Source organism: Amblyomma mixtum, chromosome 6 (genome assembly GCF_055824585.1).
Source record: "Amblyomma mixtum isolate Tamu chromosome 6, ASM5582458v1, whole genome shotgun sequence".
In the NCBI taxonomy this organism is placed as follows: domain Eukaryota; kingdom Metazoa; phylum Arthropoda; class Arachnida; order Ixodida; family Ixodidae; genus Amblyomma; species Amblyomma mixtum.
The window spans coordinates 47100466-47120266 of record NC_143017.1 but is presented as its reverse complement, the minus strand read 5'-3'; the positions used below and the strand labels follow the sequence as shown (position 1 = coordinate 47120266).

Here is a 19801-nt window from a genome sequence, read left to right as displayed (position 1 = left end):
GTAGGGGAGTGACAGTCATGGTTATTTCGTTTTTGATTTGCACAGCTAACATTTCCTAGTCATCGGTCACCCGAGCAAAATCCGCTACCATGACGCATTTCTTTCTCGTCGTAATATGGATCGCAACACTGTCACCTCGTCGTCTTTTCGCACGATTGAGAAAAAATAAAGAATTTATACCCAGACAGTCCTGAGCCTACACTGTTTATTGTATGCCGATACTACAGGAAATCATTTCTTTATGCGCACTCTTGAGCTCCTTGTATGTCGAGCCGGAGCTAGGATCATAGGAGACGTTGCGGACAGCAGGCGTTACTAGCCAGGCATCAGGAGATGGGGCAGCTGGTTACACTCCTGCGAGCAAAAAAAAAAGGAAGCAAATAAGAAAAAGGACAATGGAAAAACATAAGCAGTCGAAGAACAACGCCGATGCTTTATCACGGAACTTCATGGGCGAGTGAACCCAAATAGTGGTAGCCTTCGTCCCATTTAAGCATTATGATTGGCCAGTGCTGTTCTCAACCATGAATTTCTGGTGACGCAGTATCTCATGAGCACTTTTATTTGCTGTGAGAAACGTATTTTGTCCAGTACGTGCGCACGCTGTGATTTTTTCTTTTCAGAACAAGAGCGACAAACGGAGAATAACGTCATTTAAGTCAGTTTTAGCACTCAGCATCGCGAGTAAAATAGTAATCTGCATTTGTAGGCACGTGTTAACCGCTACAAAAGAACCGCAAGTCCGAAGCAGTGATAGCGAAAAGAATCATTAAACAGTACTTTTTGCTACCATGAAAGCATAATGCGTATTGTACGCGTGATCTTTCAGGAAGCGCGTAAAACTAAGGCCGTGGGGAAGTTAGCGTACCTGCAAGCGAACCACGTACGGCACTTGAGAAACTCTGATGCTGTTTTTCATGGCTTCGCCTTGGTAGCTGTACCACGACGCAGTAACAAGCCATAGATATTCTTTTCCCAAGCTTGTTGAGATAATAAATAACCTACACACAAAGCCTGTGTTATGAGTAGAGGCCGCCCTTACCTTTGACGCACCAGGTACCCCCGCATGGCTTAGGGCAGCATTCCAGACCCTGGGCTGCGCATTCTTCAGCTGTGCAGGTGGTGTGGACACAGTCGGACGAACCTGTAGGCTCCGGGCACTTGGCCTCGCTCACGGCTGTCAGCGAACCGGCGGCGATAATGACGAAGGCGAGGAAGAGGGCGGGCATCTTGACTGCGGTTTGTCCAGAGAAGGTGGCATGAAAGTCAGAACCTGTGGTCTACCTTTTATACTGTCGCTGTTGCAATGGTTTGGGCAAGAAGAGGAAGTGAAACACCAGTTCGGCGACCTTCCGGTAGCTATGCGACACGATGACCCTGCCGCAGTCCGCTGTGTTTGCCCTTCACAGAATAGTGAGCAGAGCAAGAAAAATACATTTCAATTCCCAGAGCTAGTGATGTTTCGGCGGTGTACTGTTGAATGCGCGTACTATAGCCTTAGTCACTTTGGGTCGTTAAACCCCATAAACGAACCAAACCAACGGTCATTTCAATTTTGTTTTCCTGCGCAGCAGAGCAGGAAGCCAATGCAGCTGCCGCTGTGTTATCAGCACCCGGGCACTGACAGTGCCGAACTCGGCGTATAGCTTAGTCAAGTGACATCTTTCTTTTGCTAAAAAGCAGGTTTTCTTTCGGTTCGTTTTAGTGCCTTGACTCACATCCTGTGTGGAAACAACCAGTTTTTTTCAAGGGAGACACGTGTATTCACTTATTTGCCCTTTTTTTTTTGCTTTCATTTAGTACGTTTTCTGAAACAAAATCATCAGGTTTTAAGCTAACGCAAATCAGACAGATTGAGTAAAGCATCCAAGGTACTTTTTCACGCTTCGAAGCCTCTTTTCTGGTTATGTATCCCATTGTAATGCGGGTCATGCCTACAGTATTTCTATGAGCAGGCAATGATAGCGGAAAATGAGCATAACTTTCTTCCAAGTAATTGTGACGACCCAAGTTCTGCGTGGGTCCGCATGGGAGGGAGAAGCATAGAGACACCGTTTGGCTTAGATGGAACAAAACAGATATATTAAAGAACTACATATTAGCGAGTACCTGATGCAGAGGCTTGGGTACCCATGCTTACATGCTGCTCCGTTGGCGCCGGAATCTTCATCAGAAGGAAAGGAGGTGCTGCGGAGTGCACCCTGTTCGATCGCTCAGGTTCGCCCTTTACTTCGATGGTCTGGGCGCTTCGGTCACCAGAGAACCGATTGCCAGCGGTGTGTCTCGGGCCTTCCTGGTCACCAAAACTTGCTGGCTTCTTCTCATTTTTTCCCGTCCATTCGGGCGATCTTTCTTTCCAGACTGGCGCGGCTCCCTCGCCTTCCTCTCAGCGCAGGCGACTGCGGCATTAACCGTCTTCCTTCATTTTCCAACCGGCTCTGGCCTTTTTTTCTCCGGTCAGCGCCTCTGCAACTCTTGCCGGGGGATGTGCTGGACCAGTTGAATGCTTATAAAGATGAAGGACCAGCTGTCGACCTTCAGACCTGTACTGAGCCTTGGACCCCGACAACCGGAGACTCCTGGCGCTTACAGTCTGTTGTTCAGGTTCGTCCGGGGTCTCAAAAAGCGAAGATGTCGATGGAGATAGCGATCCTCCGAAGAAGCGCGGCGCACTGTCACACTCGCTCACCGTCCGAAAAAATGTCCTCCGAACATTTGATGTCCTCATAGCGAAGCCACTCTGAGTACCCTCGAAGCAAATCCTTTCACTCCGCATAGCATTTTCGCAGAACACCACGAGTCGGCAGTCACAACTACGCGTATCACAGAGCCACACGGAACTTGCGCATATATGCATGAAACCCAGCACCTAAGCCTCTACCTTTAGTTCAAACAAGATGACATAAGCATTACGATATTTACCAAGGAGCTCCCACTTACAGCGCGATCATAAAACGAAGAAAAAAAGGGGAGGGTGTAGGGAAAGGAAGACAAATGTTATAAAACAGTGCATGCTCTCCTGCACAGGTACTACGTCGTCGAAACAAAGACTACAGTGCCTTGCAACTCCAGTGGCTTAGCTTATAGACATCAACATTGTTATTAGCTTCAATATAATACAGAGCTAACCATTTCCCACTCCCGCTTGGTAGATGCCATTAGTCCGATTAAGCTTTCTGCTTTCTTCACTGGTATCGGCATTCACAAGTCGTACCAGGTAGGTCTATGCCTTTTTGTGCGCTTTGGGACTCGGCGGTGGTCGTGGCAGGGGCCTCCCCATGTGTTACCTGCGCGGAAGCCTTGTGCGCTTCGTCTTCCAGCAGTGCATAAATATATCAGGCGGCATTCCTGCCATAAACCCTTGTACCTGCGGAACAAATGCAGGAGAGGACTTTTCCGGCGAACTATCTGCACGCTCCGTCCCAGTGCGGTCCCCATCTAAATCTTGGCTTATCACCTCGCTCACATGGTGACTACTTAGCTGCTGCCAATTATATTTTTTGCACACATCGTGATCACAAGTCTGTTCCCGTCTTGGATTTTGAAGGTTACTGGAGACAGCATCTCGACAACCTGACATGGTCCTCTCTACTTCGTCAGAGCTTTCTAGCTAACCCTGTGTGCCCTTGGCAGTTCTCAGTGTACAGGCTGTCCCCTGCATGGCGCGGCGTGTCTCTGGCACCGCGATCATGCGTCTTTTTCCTTCTTTTCGCCGCTTTCATTAAAGTCACCCTTGCGATGTCCCTTCAGTAACAGATGTCCCTTGCAGCCTGCAGTGGCAATTCCATCTCAACCTCATAGTCGTCCAGTCAGGCGTATGGGACGCGACGGGGACCCCCTGGTACCTCGCTGGACTGGCCTGGTCTCTGGCGTATAGGAAGAAGAATGGTTTGTCGCACGCGCTTTCATAGGCTGCTGAATTATATGCAAACATTGCATAGGAGAGCCACAATTCGCTGTCACGCTGGTCGCGCGCAACAAAATTCAACTTGAACCCGGTCACAGTTTCGTTTAGTCGCTCCACTGCGCCGTTGCAAACGGGATGGCATGGTATTGCCTGCCTCTTATTTATCTTAAGCAGCTTGCATACTCTCCTCGTTAGCCGCGACACCAAGTTGCCTCTTCGGTCTGTTAAGAGTTGCCTTGGAGATCGATGTCGGAGCAAGCTCTGTTCGACAAACTCTCGTGCAACCGTGTCTGACTTTCGAGATGGGATTGCATCGGTTGCGCGTATATTGGAAGATTATCTACAAATACTAGTATGCACCCGTTTCACGAAGTGGTAGCGGGCAACGGGATGACTATGTCTACACTTATTCGTTCGAAAGGAGCCAAAACTTAAGGGAACGCCTGAATTGGCGCTGCCCGGCGATCCTTTGGTGTTTTTCTCTCTAATCAGGAACGGCGCTTTTTTAGGTAATACATATCACTTTAGCCCATTCCACCTGTCTTATAGACCCTCTTGAGAAACTATACTCATGCACATATTTACTTCTCTTAGGCTCTATACACCCGGTGTTGATTTTAACATGTCCCATATTTCAGCCTGAGTCGATCAAGAAGCTTGCATATGTGTTTGGCGCTACTTGTCCTTAGATGCCCTAGCACCAAAAAACCTAGCATCACCATAAGAACGCAGTCCGAGAAGGATGTATACAGACAATCCTGCTTCTGTCTTTTTTTTTTTTTTTAGTTAGAGAAAGCCTATTACACCACATCAAAGTTTTGGATTCGGCGCGATGTTGGACACATCGGCATCCGCGGCAGAATAGTCAAATGCTTGAGTGGCTTTTTGTCCACCCGTTCATATCAAGTATGTCTCGGTGTCACGCTTTCAAGTAATTTCACAAAGAGAACCGCGTGCCTCAGGGGTGCACTTTAACTACTACGCTTTTCATATTAAAAATGAACTCAGTTGCGAAGATAAATCCAAAGCCTACTATGTATTCGGTTAATATGGGCGGCCCCCAGATTTATTGCGCGTCCTCTAAGCCTATCATAATGCGAGAGACAAATACAACTGACAGTAACGGTGGAAATTGGTTCAAGTTCCCACTCAGAAGTCAGCAGGTGTTCTGCTAATGCTAGAAGGGACTATACACCAATCCGACCCTTTATCTGAATGAACTCACACTGCCAGTAAAAGAGAAACACAAATTTTAAGGATAACATTGCACAAAAAAAATTCACATTCATTCCTCATTTAAACACCGTCGAAAGGAAAGCCTCCTGGTTTCTCAGCATACTCAAAGTCCTCTCAGCTAAGTAGTGGGGGTCCGATAGGACATCCCTTTTTCACATTTATCGCTCTGTTTTACGTTCTTGCCGAGATTACGGGTACATGTTGCGTGGGTCTGCAAGACCGTCATACCTAAAACGATTGAACCCAGTGCTCCACCTTGCTTTACGTCTCTCAACTCGTGCATACAGAACTTCTCCCGTAAAAAGTCTCTATGTCGAAACAAATGATGCCATTCCAAAGACCGAAGAACCATGCTTACATATTTATATGTCCTGAAAATACCCTTCGTAATGTCGCCTGAACGCCGACCCAGTGCCCCATTGTAAAGCCTTCCCAAAGTATGTGATATAACATTAAAACAGCTTCAGAAAAATAAAAAAATCCCAGGAACACTTTTTTACAGGAATACTTGGCAGTAGAGTGCGTATCTCATAGCCTTAGTCGCTTTGGGACGTTAAACCCCATAAACCAAAACAAACCAAACCAAACCACTTGGCAGTACAAGTAAAGTATCTGAACTACACAGAGTTTTGCACTGACGAATCAAGGACTGTCGATTGCGTTGGAAACGGGGAAACTGGTAAAAAAAACAGTAAGGTTGCCAAACTGCGCATGCATTCTTACATCAGAATGTTCTGGTGCCTGTAGCTATAGCTGAGTACCAACGTCTCCTCATCTTTAAATGCGTTCGAAAATGAGCATGGTTCTGACTATGCGCCTACTGTTTTTCTCCGGCAAGAAAAGAGAGAGCGTTAAAAGCGCTAGGATGACTTCTGTGTACCAGCTATCATTGCGAAATGTCTACCTTGACGGCGTGCACAGAGGAATGCATCCGCAATGGTGATAACTATTTTTCGTAGTTTGTGGAATGGATTCACCGAACGTTCACCACCATCTCAATGAGCGGAAAGGAGTGTCATGTAGCCTAACAAGATGTATTCAGGAAGACGTTGGTCCCCTATCGTTTGTGCAAGATGGGAATCAGACATGTCTCTTTTCACTGCAACAGGCCAGTCATAATATGTTTAACAATTCCATACCTTTGTTCATAGACTTGCAAGTTTGCAGGCGTACCATAAAATACTGAATTCTTTACTCCAGCGCATTTGTCCAAGTTGTCTCCGACATAAAAAGCCTTGGACTCTCAGAGGAATGTCGTGTGGTTTTCAAATAAAAAGTCCATCTCCCATGTTGTATGCATGCGAAACGACGCAGATAAACTGTTTACCTTTTTTTTTCTAAACAAAACTGCCCTAGTCTCCGGCTTTCAACGCATTTGGTAAAACTTTGCAGGCCATCTTTGCACCGAATAATGGAAGCTTCGTTCAAAGCTGTTGTTTTGACTTCCATTGAGGGGAGATGCCGCCACCTGTGGCACATTACCGACAATGTCTACGGAATGTTTCCGGCAATTCTGATACATGTATGTGGTGTCCTACATGAATTATTCCACTAACAGGAGATACAGTTGAAGCACGACTTAATAAATGATTAGGTTTATTCCAAGCTTAGCTGCGTCCCTTATAGGTTTTGAATTGGTCATGGAAAAATGCTCTTTTTTCGAGCTTTAAAAGCTCAGCTTTTCACATATGCCAATAGAACCGCGGCTTTTCAGTTATGACAGTAACTGAAAAGCCGCTATTCGGGCATATTAGGCCATGCTGTGGGCCATTGTTGGCAGTCACCTTAGGTCCATTGACCTTAGGGCCATTGTTGGCAGTCAGAGTGGCTGAACATCGGCCCTTTCTGGCGTGAATGATGGGCCATGTTTAGAAAATGAGTAATTCGCACTGATGCCAATGAAGGACCGGTTCTGGATCCAATTTTCGCCGCCGTTAGGTCCTGGGTAGACCATTAATGGCGTGCTGCTTGGGTAGAGAAGTATAAAATTTGTACATAGAAATATGAAGGCTAAATGGCAGACAACTCGGGAAAACGAAATAAACAAGCTGCATTTTGTAAAGCCTGTTCTCAAGGAACGAACGACCTGGATGTACAAGAAAGGTTTTAGAGAATTAATATTACGTCGCCTCTGAATTGGACGCACACAGTTTACACACAACTTCCCACTGACAAAACAAGATAAGCCTGAATGTGAAATATATGGAGATGAACTTAAACCACATTTTATTCTCATGCAAGCTAGAAAAGCTATGACAAAAGTACTTGAATCACTTTTATGTTTAATGCATTCTTTTTCATCCAACACCGCTCAAAGTGGAAATGCAATTGTTTACATGTTTTGCTAGCGTGACAATGCAGGTAACGGCACCACAATGGCGAGAGTGGTCTATCCCAGGCCATAGAAAGAATGGATTACCGCTTTTCATCTACCACTCCCTGCTTTGTTACACTACACAGTCACGAGAATCGGCCGACGCCATTGGCTGAAAGGGGATCCTCTGCCGGAGAAAAGCAGCTGCATTCTTGAGTTGTATCCGACTGTGGTCGACGTTTTTTTTTTTGCGTTTTCTCACCACTCCCTAATCCTTCTTCAACCATACTTAAAATGCCTCGTGGGCTTTATTTCTCTGCGGGACCCCATTAAAACAATGAAAAAATGTGCTTTTAAGTTGCCCTAATGAAGTAATAATTCATTAAATGAAGATCATGTGTTCCCTTTCATGCTTGACCTGCCTGTACGTCTTGGAGAGCTGGATGCGGCTTTTCCTATTCGTGCAGCACAATATTCAACAACGTTGGTAGACGTTCAGGTAACCAACAGAAAGGTATACTCATTTTGAATTGCCAATTTCTATGCATGAAATTTGTGTAGCCAAAATGTGCATTACAGCATTAAGACTGAAATGGCATAGCTCGAAAAGATGTTTCGAGCTTTACAAACATAGCTTGGCAGCTTTAATAATTGTGCCTTATTTGTGTTAACCTAAAACCTCACACGTGTTTCAGAAAAGAACTCAGACTGCAGAGATGATAAATTCGATGGAGGACCTACTTCAGCGAAGACCAGAAGGAAAAATAATATAACGGAACACACGTGTATCCCTCAACAAAGCTGGTTGTTGGCACTCCAGGACGCGCGTCACGGTGCTAAATCAGAACGAAGGGGAGAAACAAAAAAAATAAGACGCATGAAAAATACACAATAAACAAACCTAACGATTAAGCATAAAAAATATTAACTTGACTCAGCTATACACTGAGTTCAGCACTGTCAGTGCCCGGGTGCTGATAACAGAGCGGCAGCTGCATTGCCTTCCTGTTCCGCTAGGCATCAAAACAAAATTGAAACGAGCACGGGCATGCAACACAACGCTGCAGAAGCGGCATTAGCTCTGAGAAGTCGTTTTTTTTTCCTGCTCACTATTCTGGGAAGGGCAAAAGCACCGGAATTCGACAGGGTCATCGCGACTCAGAGCCGCCGGAAGTGTGCCGAATTCATGTTTCGCTTGTTCTGCTTGCCCAAATCATTGCAACGGCGGCAGTATAAAAGGCAGACCGCGGCTTGTAACTTTCATGCCACCTTCTCTGGACGCACCGCAGTCAAGATGAACGCACTCTTCCTCGCCTTCGTCATTATCGCCGCCGGTTCGCTGACAGCCGTGAGTGAGGCCAAGTGCCCGGAGCCAGCGGACGCCTCGGACTGTGCTCACAGCACTTGCACAGCTGAAGAATGCGAAGCCCAGGGTCTCGAATGCTGCCCCAAGCCGTGCGGCGGTACCTGGTGCGTCAAAGGTAAGCAAGGCCTTTGTGCTGTGCACAACGTACTTTTTTTTGTGGGTTATTTTTTACCTGAAAAAGATGGGGATAATAATCTCGGCAGTGCCTTTCCATGCTTCCAGTTACTGCTATGCCCTGCAGCGGTGGCTCAGTGGTTACGGCACTCGGCTGCTGACCCGAAAGACGTAGGTTCGACCCCGGCCTCGGCGGCCGAATTTTAATGGAGGCAAAATCCTAGAGGCCCGTGTACTGTGCGATGTCAGTGCTCGTTAAAGAGCCCCAGCTGGTCGAAATTTCCGGAGCCCTTGACTACGGCTTCCCTCATAGCCTGAGTCGCTTTGGGACATTAAAGCCTAATAAACCAAACCAGTTATTGCTATGTGCGAATTCAGCTTCTGTAGTTTTGCGACGGCATAATCAAAATTCTGCAACAGCATCGAGGTTCTGCTGCTGATGCGTAGCCCCGAAAAACTAGCCCAAAGCGTCGTCCATGAACCCGAAATGATGCCTGGTAGCAAAAGAAAAATAAAGAGATCCCCTTAGCTCACACACTCAATGTACTCTGCCAAACGTAACATGCCAGCGAAGATCATTGAGAGGTTTGTCGACGTCAGCTCTACTGCTTTCGTCTCAACCCTTCAAAGCACATTGCATACAGTTTTACTGGTTTATAACTGCCACATCTTGCTCAGATTGTGCTACTCGCAGAACACATTTTGTTTCTTTAATTTCAGGCATACTTAGCCCAGTTCAAGGCAGTAATGGGTTTTTATATAAACAAGCGAACGCAGCAAATAATTTTCACCGAAGCAGGAAGGTTAGATGGAAGCCATTCGCACTTTTAATATCTACTAATTTTGTCGCCGATCTTCTGTTTTCCTGAGTTTTTAGTGCATGTGTGTCTTGAAATCAAAAGCGATTCCGTGACACCTCAGGTGTCTACATGACAAGCCCTGGCATCTCAACGACACAGTTTGCCATAGTTTTGACGTTTTTACCCGAATTTTGTGCGCGCAGGTAAAGAATTAACAATGTGGGATTGGCTTTGCAAGACTAGTTGCCTAGATGTACTGGATGTAAGGTCTGGATGTACTAATACATACAAAAAAAAAGGTTCGAACCTCACCCGGTCACTGAAAGGGCAAAATACAGCGAAGCAGACACAACGGCTCAGCTCTAGTCCCTTCGAACAGTCAAATGTGCAGCGGCTTGTGAGCTCGTCTGCACCCGACCATGCTTCTGGGGGCGTCGAAAAAGAAACCGTAGGGTGCAGCGCTCCTTTCAGCCATTTGGCATTCGGAGAGACGGAACCTGCATCGTGGGCCGGGCGCGCCATCTGGACGGATGCCTTGGAAGATGAGGAATCATTCTCTCTAGGACGTGCTCATGAAGATGAGTTTTTATGGCGCAAGGGCAACAGTGGCCAAAGAGGGCCATGGTAAAGGGTTTTAAGCATGAAATGCTTTTTACTCCCGTTGTCGGCAGTGTGGTGACGTCACGCCGAGACCGAGAGCCAACATCCGGGCACTGAAACGTCAGCATCCGGGCATCGTACGAGATTTAACGAGACTCTCTAATGTTGAATTCCAATGGCAGATCGGGATCAAGTTTTTCTGCTCGGCTTGGATCAGTCGTATTCCAATGGTAAAATGGGAGCGCGAGTTGTATATTCTAATGGCAGATCGGGATCAGGCTTAAATCCCAGATCGCTCCGTGGAGCAGCGATACTTGATCCGCCGAAATCGGCGGATTTGACCGGAACCTCGCATGACGTTTTCTTTTCCGCCGCGTCTGCTTCCTGTCGCGACCGGCAGCAGCCGCTTCGTTCCTGTCGTCGCTACGTGGTAAGCCGGGCGAGCCGGGACAGCCGGGCACTTTCCAGTCAACAGTGGACGGCAATGATCTTGCTTCGAGCCGTGCGGCACCAATTTTGCTTCATGGAAGTGACAGTTCCGACTCGGGCACTGAAAGCTCAGAGTCCAGCAGTGAAGATTCGTCTGAAATGGACAGCGAGTGTGAAGCTGCCGGCCTGTATATATGCCTGCCGCCGGCGTCAGAAAAATGCGCTAATATTCTTTGTTCGCGTTCATAACAAGCCCTGGAGTAGAGGAATGTAAAAAATGAATCATTTTTGAGGATCGTTGGCCAATACCGAGTTGCTGGTAGAAGTGATAACTGCGATACAAGCAAATTTCTTCCTGGTGCCCAGTGCGGCTGGCCTGCTGTCTGCTAGCTCCGCTGTTGGAGGCGTCGCAGAAATCGATCATGTCTTTATTTTATTATGAGACGAGGAACACAGTAAAACGGTGACGCGAGTAGCACCTTTACTAAAGCGCTGGCCAATTCCGAAGCGCCTTCAGCTGCGGCATCGCTGAAAAACAGTTAGGCTTAGCGACGACTACGGCAGCCAAGGAGAAACGTTGGCCGGGGGGCAGCGCAGTTCGTCGCTCGGCGTGTCCGCGGGCGGCGTCGTTGCCGAAAGCTCGACTGTCTCGCTGATTGGTTCAGCGGCTTGCGTCTCGCAGTCGCAAGGCTGGAAAATCGAGCAGCGAGCAACTTGCCTGCGCGTCGTCCGGCACTTCTTTCGTGAACGGTAGGGACAGGCTCACTGGCTCTCGGAAGACCGCGACCGCATACTCGCGTGTTCACGGAGAGTGGACCATCCTGTACATACGCTTTGGTTTTGGTTTTACATTACGGCCTTCGTACTACCTCCTTTTTGTTTCGCCGAGGCGGCGTCTGTCAACGCGGAGATCGCGCCTCGCGCAACTCCTGTCGCACTCGAACACGAAGCTAGCAGGGCGCCCGCTCCGGCGGCGTGCCTAGTTTCCGCGGCTCGCCGCTGCGGCGCTGGCGTCGCGCTCCCGAGGGAGCACTGGCATTCCAATAGCAAAATGGGAGGTGGCAAACCTACGTGCTCCGACGCGCTCCGTGCCAACGCTTTAGTAACGTTGCTCCGTACCAACGTTACTAGAACGAACTCAGTTTGTTCTAATAATGTTGCTCCGTACGCGATCCGACGGAGCGGTCTAGATCTGCCATTGGAATTCAACATAAGAGAGAGGGCCGCTTAGAGCAAGAGGGGAGCTCCAGGGCGAGAAGGGCTTTGGGCAGAAAAACTGCTTCGGCGCCGTCTCCAAGGATGGCGCTGCGGTCCCACACTCACGCATGTAAAAGACCGGCCGCTGGGCCTTCAGCTCATGTCGTTTCCCCCTTTGCCAGGCAGATGTATACACGCTCGCGGGGCATTCGAACGCGCTGCATATACATTCTTGTCAGGCCTGCGTCTCGTCGTGTCCGCGTACGCTTCTGCATCGTCCTGCATTTCGATGCCGCCACCCTCACTGGTGCTTAAGCCGAGCAATGGAGCCTGATGAAAGGAGAGGTAGGAGCGTCTTGCGGAAAGCGATCGCTTTGCGAGTGATACGCCACGGCAGAAGACTGTTCGCCGTAAATATTTCATGCTTACCCTACTCTCGGTCACGGGAGAGGCAGAGATTTTTTTTTTCGGTTTTACACAAGGTGGGGTCAAAGACCCATTCCCAAGCCCTTCACCCTAAAGAAGCCGAGCACTAGGCAGGGGAAAGCTTATACCGATTGTATCACCGGTGGGTACCCGGCAGCACTGCGGATCGAACCCCGCGCCTCCTGGTCGCGAGGAGGAGGCTCAAATGACTAGACCACCGCTGCGGTACTCTAGAACGTTCTGAGGGCCGCGCGAAAGTCAGCACAAGCAAATGTCACATCCGGTCATTCTGAAGTACCCCCTGCAGAGCTGCTGTCTTATAAAATCTTTGGAACGCACTGCAAGAAAACCTTTTAAGGCGAAAGCCTTTAAAGGGTCAGTCTACTGAATTTTATCGGCCATATTTTCTTTGTGGCAACCGATAGCTCATTACTTAAATTACCGTTTAGCCAGGTGTGGTGTCAAGAAGTGACGTAAAACATTTTAAAACAGAATTTATTGATGTGGCAACACATCTGTATGAGATGGTAGTCTCATCTGGCAACCATCTGGATTTCCGCCGCGCGGCGACAAACATGGCGGCGCCCGTCGAAGCCGGACCTCTCGCTTCGGACTGAATTCTCGTTGTTGCTGCCTTTTTCAGTGCGTTCACTGGCCATAAATGGGGCGCCGGTCTTTCGCTTGGTCTTACCTCGCCTATCAGAAAACGTATAAGTGACAAATTTGCTTTCTTTTAATAATTACAGTGACTATTCTGCCGCTTCTAGGCTTACGTGGAAAGTCGGTTTGTTTACAGCAATGGTTTCCGTCCTGACAGCCAGGTGGCGCCACTATAGGCTGAGTTATTTTTGCGTCTCTGCTAGCATACACTGAACTAAAAGTGGGAATGTGCCTGCGTTTAGAGTACGTAGAACCAATAAATATTCATGTGATTTACAGAAAAAGCGAGCGGTACGCCTTCTACAGTTTACTAGAACAAAACGTACGTTTCTATGACATTGGGGCATACAAACGGTACGTAGTATATTCACTTATGCTTCTACAAAAAAGACTACCACCTGCACGAACAAAATGAACGTTTGGGCTCGCCACCACGCATTTTTTCGCGACTTTTAACGCCGAAATAAAATATAAATTCCGGCCTAAACGGGGACCAGTTCCCTCGTTATTGATGTTATAGGGTGCCAACTACCAGAATATGCTATTATTTATACACTCATCTCGGTGAGTAGACTGACCCTTTAATGCTTAATACTGTCGTTAGCAGACGCGTCGGCAGCCGTGTCGACAGACGCGTCGGCAGCCGTGTCGGCAGATGTGTCCGCCTTTCGGCGTCACTGCTTAAAAAGAAACTGCGCCGAGGGTGGGAGTTGGCATTTGGCATTTGAAGCGGAGACGCTACCACTCCGCCACGAAGGCTCAAGGTTCGAGCATGAATAAAGGCGCATCTAGTGAATGCATGGCTCTCATAAATGAAATAAAAGGAATGAAGTCAAGAAAAGGAAAAATAAAAATGAGAAAATAAACAAAAATAAAAACAAAATAAATATAATATATGAAAATATAAAACAATAACAATAAAAATAAGAAAAGAAGCACAAATAAAAAATAATAGAAACAAAATATAAAAAATAAAAAGTAAACAAAAACAGTGCGCAAGGAAACGCTTCCGCCTTGCAGCACTTTAGAGAGCCAAAGTGCCCCCCGAATTTTTCTTTCTGCTTCAGTTTTAACGGTCCAGTAGCACTCCTGCTTTCACAGCTCTAACAACCTCTAAACAAAACTTCGGGACGACTCTCTTGTTACGAGCTCGGCGACAGTTCACGTACAATACACGTTATGCTCTTCCAGTAGAAAGAGTGTGTTATTTGGTGACTCTTTTTGCTGCCATTGCTTCAGCCTTGCTTTGTTTTGTCACAGTGAACACCTGCCCGCGAACGCAGGTTACCATCTTACTTGCGATGGTGGTTTCTATAACTCATGGCAATGGCACTGTTTTTTGCTTGTCCCTCTTGTACTGAAATGGGAAAGACTCACAGCGCACGCACTTAGAGGGCAACTTTCATCGCTCACAGGAAGTGAAATCGCTATTAGACATGTAACGGAAGCCGTCGCGGTGACTCAGTGGAGGAGGAGGAGGTAAACTTTATTAAATAAGAGGTCTTAGGCGCGGATTGGGGTCATGTTCCCCTCCCCGCGGTGGGCTCCTCTTCTAGGCCGGACGCCAGGTGGCCGACCGACGATGTCGTTCGGCGACCTCTTCGGCTCGCTCTGTGGCTCGAAGTTGAACCTCCGGGTCCGAGCTGAGCAGCCCGGCCTCCCACTGAGATTGGGTAGAGAGCTGCAGACTGTGCGATGGCTTGTCTTGAGTCCATGAGTATAGGATGTGCGGCGTGTCTGCCGTTTGGTGCCCACAGAGAGAACAGACGGGGCTGTACTGCTCCGGGAACCATATGGAGTACATGTGCGGATTAAAGAAAGTGTCTGTTTGGAGCTGCCGCCAACTGACTTGTTGTGTTTTACTGAGGGATTTATGTGGTTCTGGGAAGATCTGTCTTTCTTTCTTGAAGTGGGTAGTAATTTCTTTGTAGGTTGTCATTAGCTTCTTGGCCGACCTGAGCTCGGGGTAGCGCACCTCCCGGTTAACCACGAATCCTCGGACAAATTGGTGCGCCGCCTCGTTTCCAGGATGGTCCGAATGAGCGGGGACCCAGATCAATGTTATCTGGCGGGTATTGGAGATTTTTTGTAAGATTTTGATGGCTGCTGAGTGGGCCCTTCCTTTTGCAAAATTTCGAATTGCTGGTTTGGAGTCACTTATGATGTATTTGGCAGTGGTGGAGATGATGGCTAAAGCTCAGTGGTTATGGCGTTCGGCTGCTGACTCGAAAGACGCGGTTTCTATCCCGCCCGCGGCGACCGAATTTCGACAGAGACGAAGTACTCGCCGCGGTGGCTCAGAAATTAAGGCGCTCGTCTACCGAGCCAGAGCGCCCGGGTTCGAACCCGACCACGGCGGCCGCGTTTCGATGATGGTGATGGTCTAAAACAATTAACTTGTACTATTTACAAGATAAGTATTTTGATGGAGGCGGAACCCAAAAGGCGCCCATGTGCTGTGCGATGTCAGTGCGCGTTAAAGATCCCCAGGTGGTCGAATTATTTCGGAGACCTCCACTGCGGAACCTCTTTCTCTTACTCTGTCACTCCCCCCTTCCTCCCTTCCCTTACGGCGCGGTTCAGGTGTCCTCAGAGATATGCGAGACGGATACAGTGCCATTTCCTTTCCTCCAAAACCAATAAACCAATATACCAAAGCCCGGAGGCCCGTGCACTGTGCGATGCCAGTGCACGTTAAAGAGTCCCAGGTGGACAATATTTCCAGAGCCCTTCACTACGGCTTCCTTCATAGCTTGAGTCGCTCTGAAATGTTAAACGCCCATAAACCATAAACAAAAAATTAAGGGGCACTTTGTTGACCTAAAGTGCGGTGAGGCGAAAGCCTTAGGCGCGGTGTTGCTGCTTGTCTCACTGATGTGTTGTTAAGATGTTAAGCTTCGCGTCTAAGAGTGAAACGCGACAGCGTCTTGCAACGCTGCCAGGGAGTCCATAGCGCGCCATCGCCCGTTCGGTTCTACGCCTTGCTCTTCGGCAATTTGGTTTTTGAGGAAAAGAAGTATCTGTCTCGCATATTCTCGCATATCTCGGTGGACACCCGAACCTCGCCGTAACGGGCAGGGAGGAAGATGGGAGTGAACGAAGACAGCGTATTAACTAGACGCGCCTTTGTTCATTCGAAACCATCGAGCTGGCATGGCGGAATGGTTAGCATGCTCGACTCGCACTCCGGAGACCGGGGTTCAATTCCCGAACTCGACCAATTTCCTTAGCGGTTTTATTTATTTATCTCACCTGACTAGAAATGTTAATTAGGTTGATTTGTTAATTAAGCAATGTAGTAAACTCATTCCCATTCACTTGGAGCATCACTATACGATCCCTTCAATTGGTTGCACGGTTACTAGCCAAATTACAATTGGCCCCGTTTGAAAATCGCGCACTGCGACGTCACGACCGTTTAGACCAATTTAAAAGCGTGACATTTCTGTCGACAACTTCTGCTTACAACGATGAGGCATTAAAGGCTTCCGCCTTAATATATCACGAGAATTACAGGACTGCAAACTTCGCTGACGAGAACTTAGCATAAGGGAAGGAAGCGACAACTGTCGGAGTTCACTCCCCAATATAGTTCCATGATACAGCAGCCGCGATGCTTTTCGACTCTTTAACACATTTTAAAACGTGATTTTCCTTATCTCCTTCATTTTTCTGCACGCAGGAGTGTAAGCAGTAGCCGCATGTCCTCAAGACGCCTGATGACGCCTGCTGTGTGCGACTGTCTGCTGCGTTCGTGGTTGCGGGACGACATTCAAGATGGGCAAAAGTACGCAGAAAACAGCGATTCTCTGTTATACTGGCACGCAATAAACGGTGTATGCTGAGGATTGCGTGACTGTCGATAGTCTGGTGCGCTGTTTCAAGCGGTCTGGAGCAGCAGTGATGAGTGGCTCGGGCACGACTAACGCCTCGTGACTCTTCAGCCACTGACTGACTGACTTACTGAGACTGACTGACAAACTGACTGATTGATTGACAAGGTTGGCTGAGCTCTTAAAATGCTTTTGCGCTTTACGAGAGGCCGCGAGTGGAGTCCTTACTCTAGGGCCCAAGCAGCTTTGGCCGTCACTGTCTACTATACTTACTCCAGTCGGTAAATACATATGTCCATGTGGAGTGCATACGCTGTAAGACATACCAGAATCCTGCATACGGCCGGAGCGGACCTTTAATCGGACAGTTCCGCATGACGCAATAACTTGAATTGCTTAATGTCCTGATATAGACAAATGGTTATTCTCTACTTAGCATTCATATGTCCCTGGGAGCCTGGCGCAGTGGTGCAGCGACTAAGCGATGCGCTATACTGCATTTCGATGGCAGCTGCTGCACGGGTGGGACTGGTGGACCCAGGTTGTTCTTCCCGATAAAACACTCGCGATCAGTCATTCATTTAGCTGCCACATGCCACAGTAGGCAGCTTGCTCGCAATCCGGTGGACTGGCTATGATGATACCACAAGGTTGCATGGCCTAGGTGGCCTGAGATACGAGCGACAAATATGCTGTGCGAGTTATTTTTGGTAATGCCGGCGACAACATCGCCCAAACTGCGTGCAGCAAGGTTTCTTGAGATGATCCTCACTATATCAGCAGATCAGATCAGGTAGAAGTACGGAAACGCTTGTTTAAACCCTCCTCATCAGCGCACTCGAAAGTGACGAAACGCAGCATTGCCAGATCTCATCTGAGGAACGCACTTCAAAGATCGTGTGCCTATGTGCCCCCACCAGCTTCCAAATGCAAACTGGGCTGTTGATAGCGGCAAGGTTCCCCAAGTCGCTCTTGGCAAGCTTGACGCGAAAAATTGGAGGGGTCACTTAAGCTCCGTCTTAAGGGTATGACGAGATAGCTGAGTGAGATAATTCCCATATATGCAGAATCTCATTCTCTACTTTGCATTCATAGATCGCTGGAAGTCCTCATACCATCCTTGATTGAAGGACAACGCAGAAAAAGGAGGAACGTTCAAAGAGAACTTTCAACCGCCTCCTTGTAGACGTACAAAGGTGTTTAAGGAACGAGCATTCGGTCTCAACTTCACTGTTGAAGTCCCCAGGGGCAACGTGCTACAGTTTCTCGACCTGTGCCTTAAATTTCTGCACTTTCTGGATGTTTGCTGGGAATACAGCCCAAGGTCGCTCAAACAACTGCTGCACTTCTCCTCAGCACGCTCGAAGCCTGTGTTGGTGGCATTGCTAAGTCATTTATTAGAACAGCATTATTCAAGTTGTGTCACTATCAAGTCAAGGCCACTGTCTAAGCACAGGTCTCCCGGTTGTCAACCGCTGGCTACCACAGTATGTAATTTCCGGGGATTTTGAGAAGATAGCAAAATTGGTAAAAAATGCCAGTAGACAATCCTAGCATTCCTGAGAGGATAGGCAACGAAGGAAATTTACAGTCGTACCTTGTATTCATTGCACGGCTCATGGGCTTAAAGAGGTGGCTGCCTGTTACAACGCTGACATTTTCTTTTCTGTTCCGAATAAACTCAGGCGAATTTGCAGTGATGTACAACAAAAGGCCACTGGAAAGGACAGCGCGAGCATCCACAGATAATGGGACATAAGACATACAAAGCCGATGGTAGCTTGCAAGAAAAATACTGTCTGCAAGATTCCTGTGTCATGCGGTGCGGTGTACATCGAACAAACCGGCCGTTGCATCAATACGTGCTTCACTGAACACATAGAGATATAAAGAATGGCACAGGCACTCAACTCGTCTGTCATGTGCGAAAACACCGGGAAACTGATAAAACTTGTTAAGCCCTCCTGGACCAAACATCAGTAATCTTAACTAATCGGGATAAAAAGGCTCGGGAGATTGCTGAAGCATACCACACTGCCAAGACAGATCACTGTATCAGTGAGCCAGAGGTTGCGCTGACGGAGAAAGAAATTTCTTTTCTAGACTGTCACAGCTAATCTTTGATCTGTTTTTGTTCCTTAATTTCTTTTTCTTGTTTTTTTTACCCCTTATTTATTTAGATCGGTTCGATTAAACGCATTTATTGTTAATAAGCGCTCGTCGTGCGTTCTTTCAAATATCTCTTTTTCTGCAGTCTCCATCAGTCAAGGTGAACCTGCACCAACATGCCCAACTTTTCGCTCTGCCTCATACCTTCACTGGTGCAGTGGTGCAGCAATTAAGCGGTGCGCCACTGCCCTGCGATGGCAGGTGCTGCCAGCGGTGGGCTTTGTGCGACCTAGGTTGATCTTCCTAAGCGACCAATTATTAATTTAATTGCCATTTGGCACAGTGGGAAGCCGGCTTACTATCCGGTGTACAGGTTGTGATGCCGCCACAAGGTCACGTGCCTCGTAGGTTGCTCTCCTGGCACGACCTGCCAGTGTCATGCTGGTGATTTTTCGCTCACGACGCCGGTGGCGGATTTTCTCGGCAGTGAGGCCTTTAACGGTATTGTGCTTAAATTTACTGAGAGAGCTTCAACCAAACATCTCATTACTGCGATACTGATCAGCCCTCAGCGAGAGCAGTTACTTCATACGTACAAGAAGTAGACACAGAATTGAGTAGGTCGGTGGGGAGTGTGAGTGAGTTTGTTGGTTGGTAGGTAACAACTTTATTTATTTAGTGTGAGTGAGTGAGTGAAAAACTTTATTAAGCTCTAGATTCGCTAGTCGTCTGCGGTTTTCATATGGCTTCGTCCATCTTCTTGCACAAAGGTCGGTTGCCTTTAGTCCAGGGCTCAGTTCAGTTCAGTTC

The 19801-nt window shown here is 47.8% G+C and overlaps 1 protein-coding gene across 2 annotated transcripts in view; it reads right to left on the bottom strand.

The window, feature by feature from the left end:
• Positions 1 to 202: 202 nt before the first annotated feature.
• Positions 203 to 19801, bottom strand: part of LOC149338995 (uncharacterized) — a 48214-nt gene continuing 28615 nt past the window's right edge. Inside the window, exons 1-2 of one of the 2 annotated variants that reach the window (XM_089547847.1) lie at positions 1043 to 1229; positions 203 to 354 (exon numbers count right to left, since the gene is read on the bottom strand). In XM_089547847.1, the coding sequence (XP_089403973.1) occupies positions 347 to 354; positions 1043 to 1229 (195 nt within the window). In that variant the 3' untranslated portion in view covers positions 203 to 346. Of the gene's footprint in view, positions 355 to 1042; positions 1230 to 19801 lie in introns of those variants that run through there. The other variant, XR_016283473.1, reaches the window with a different exon arrangement.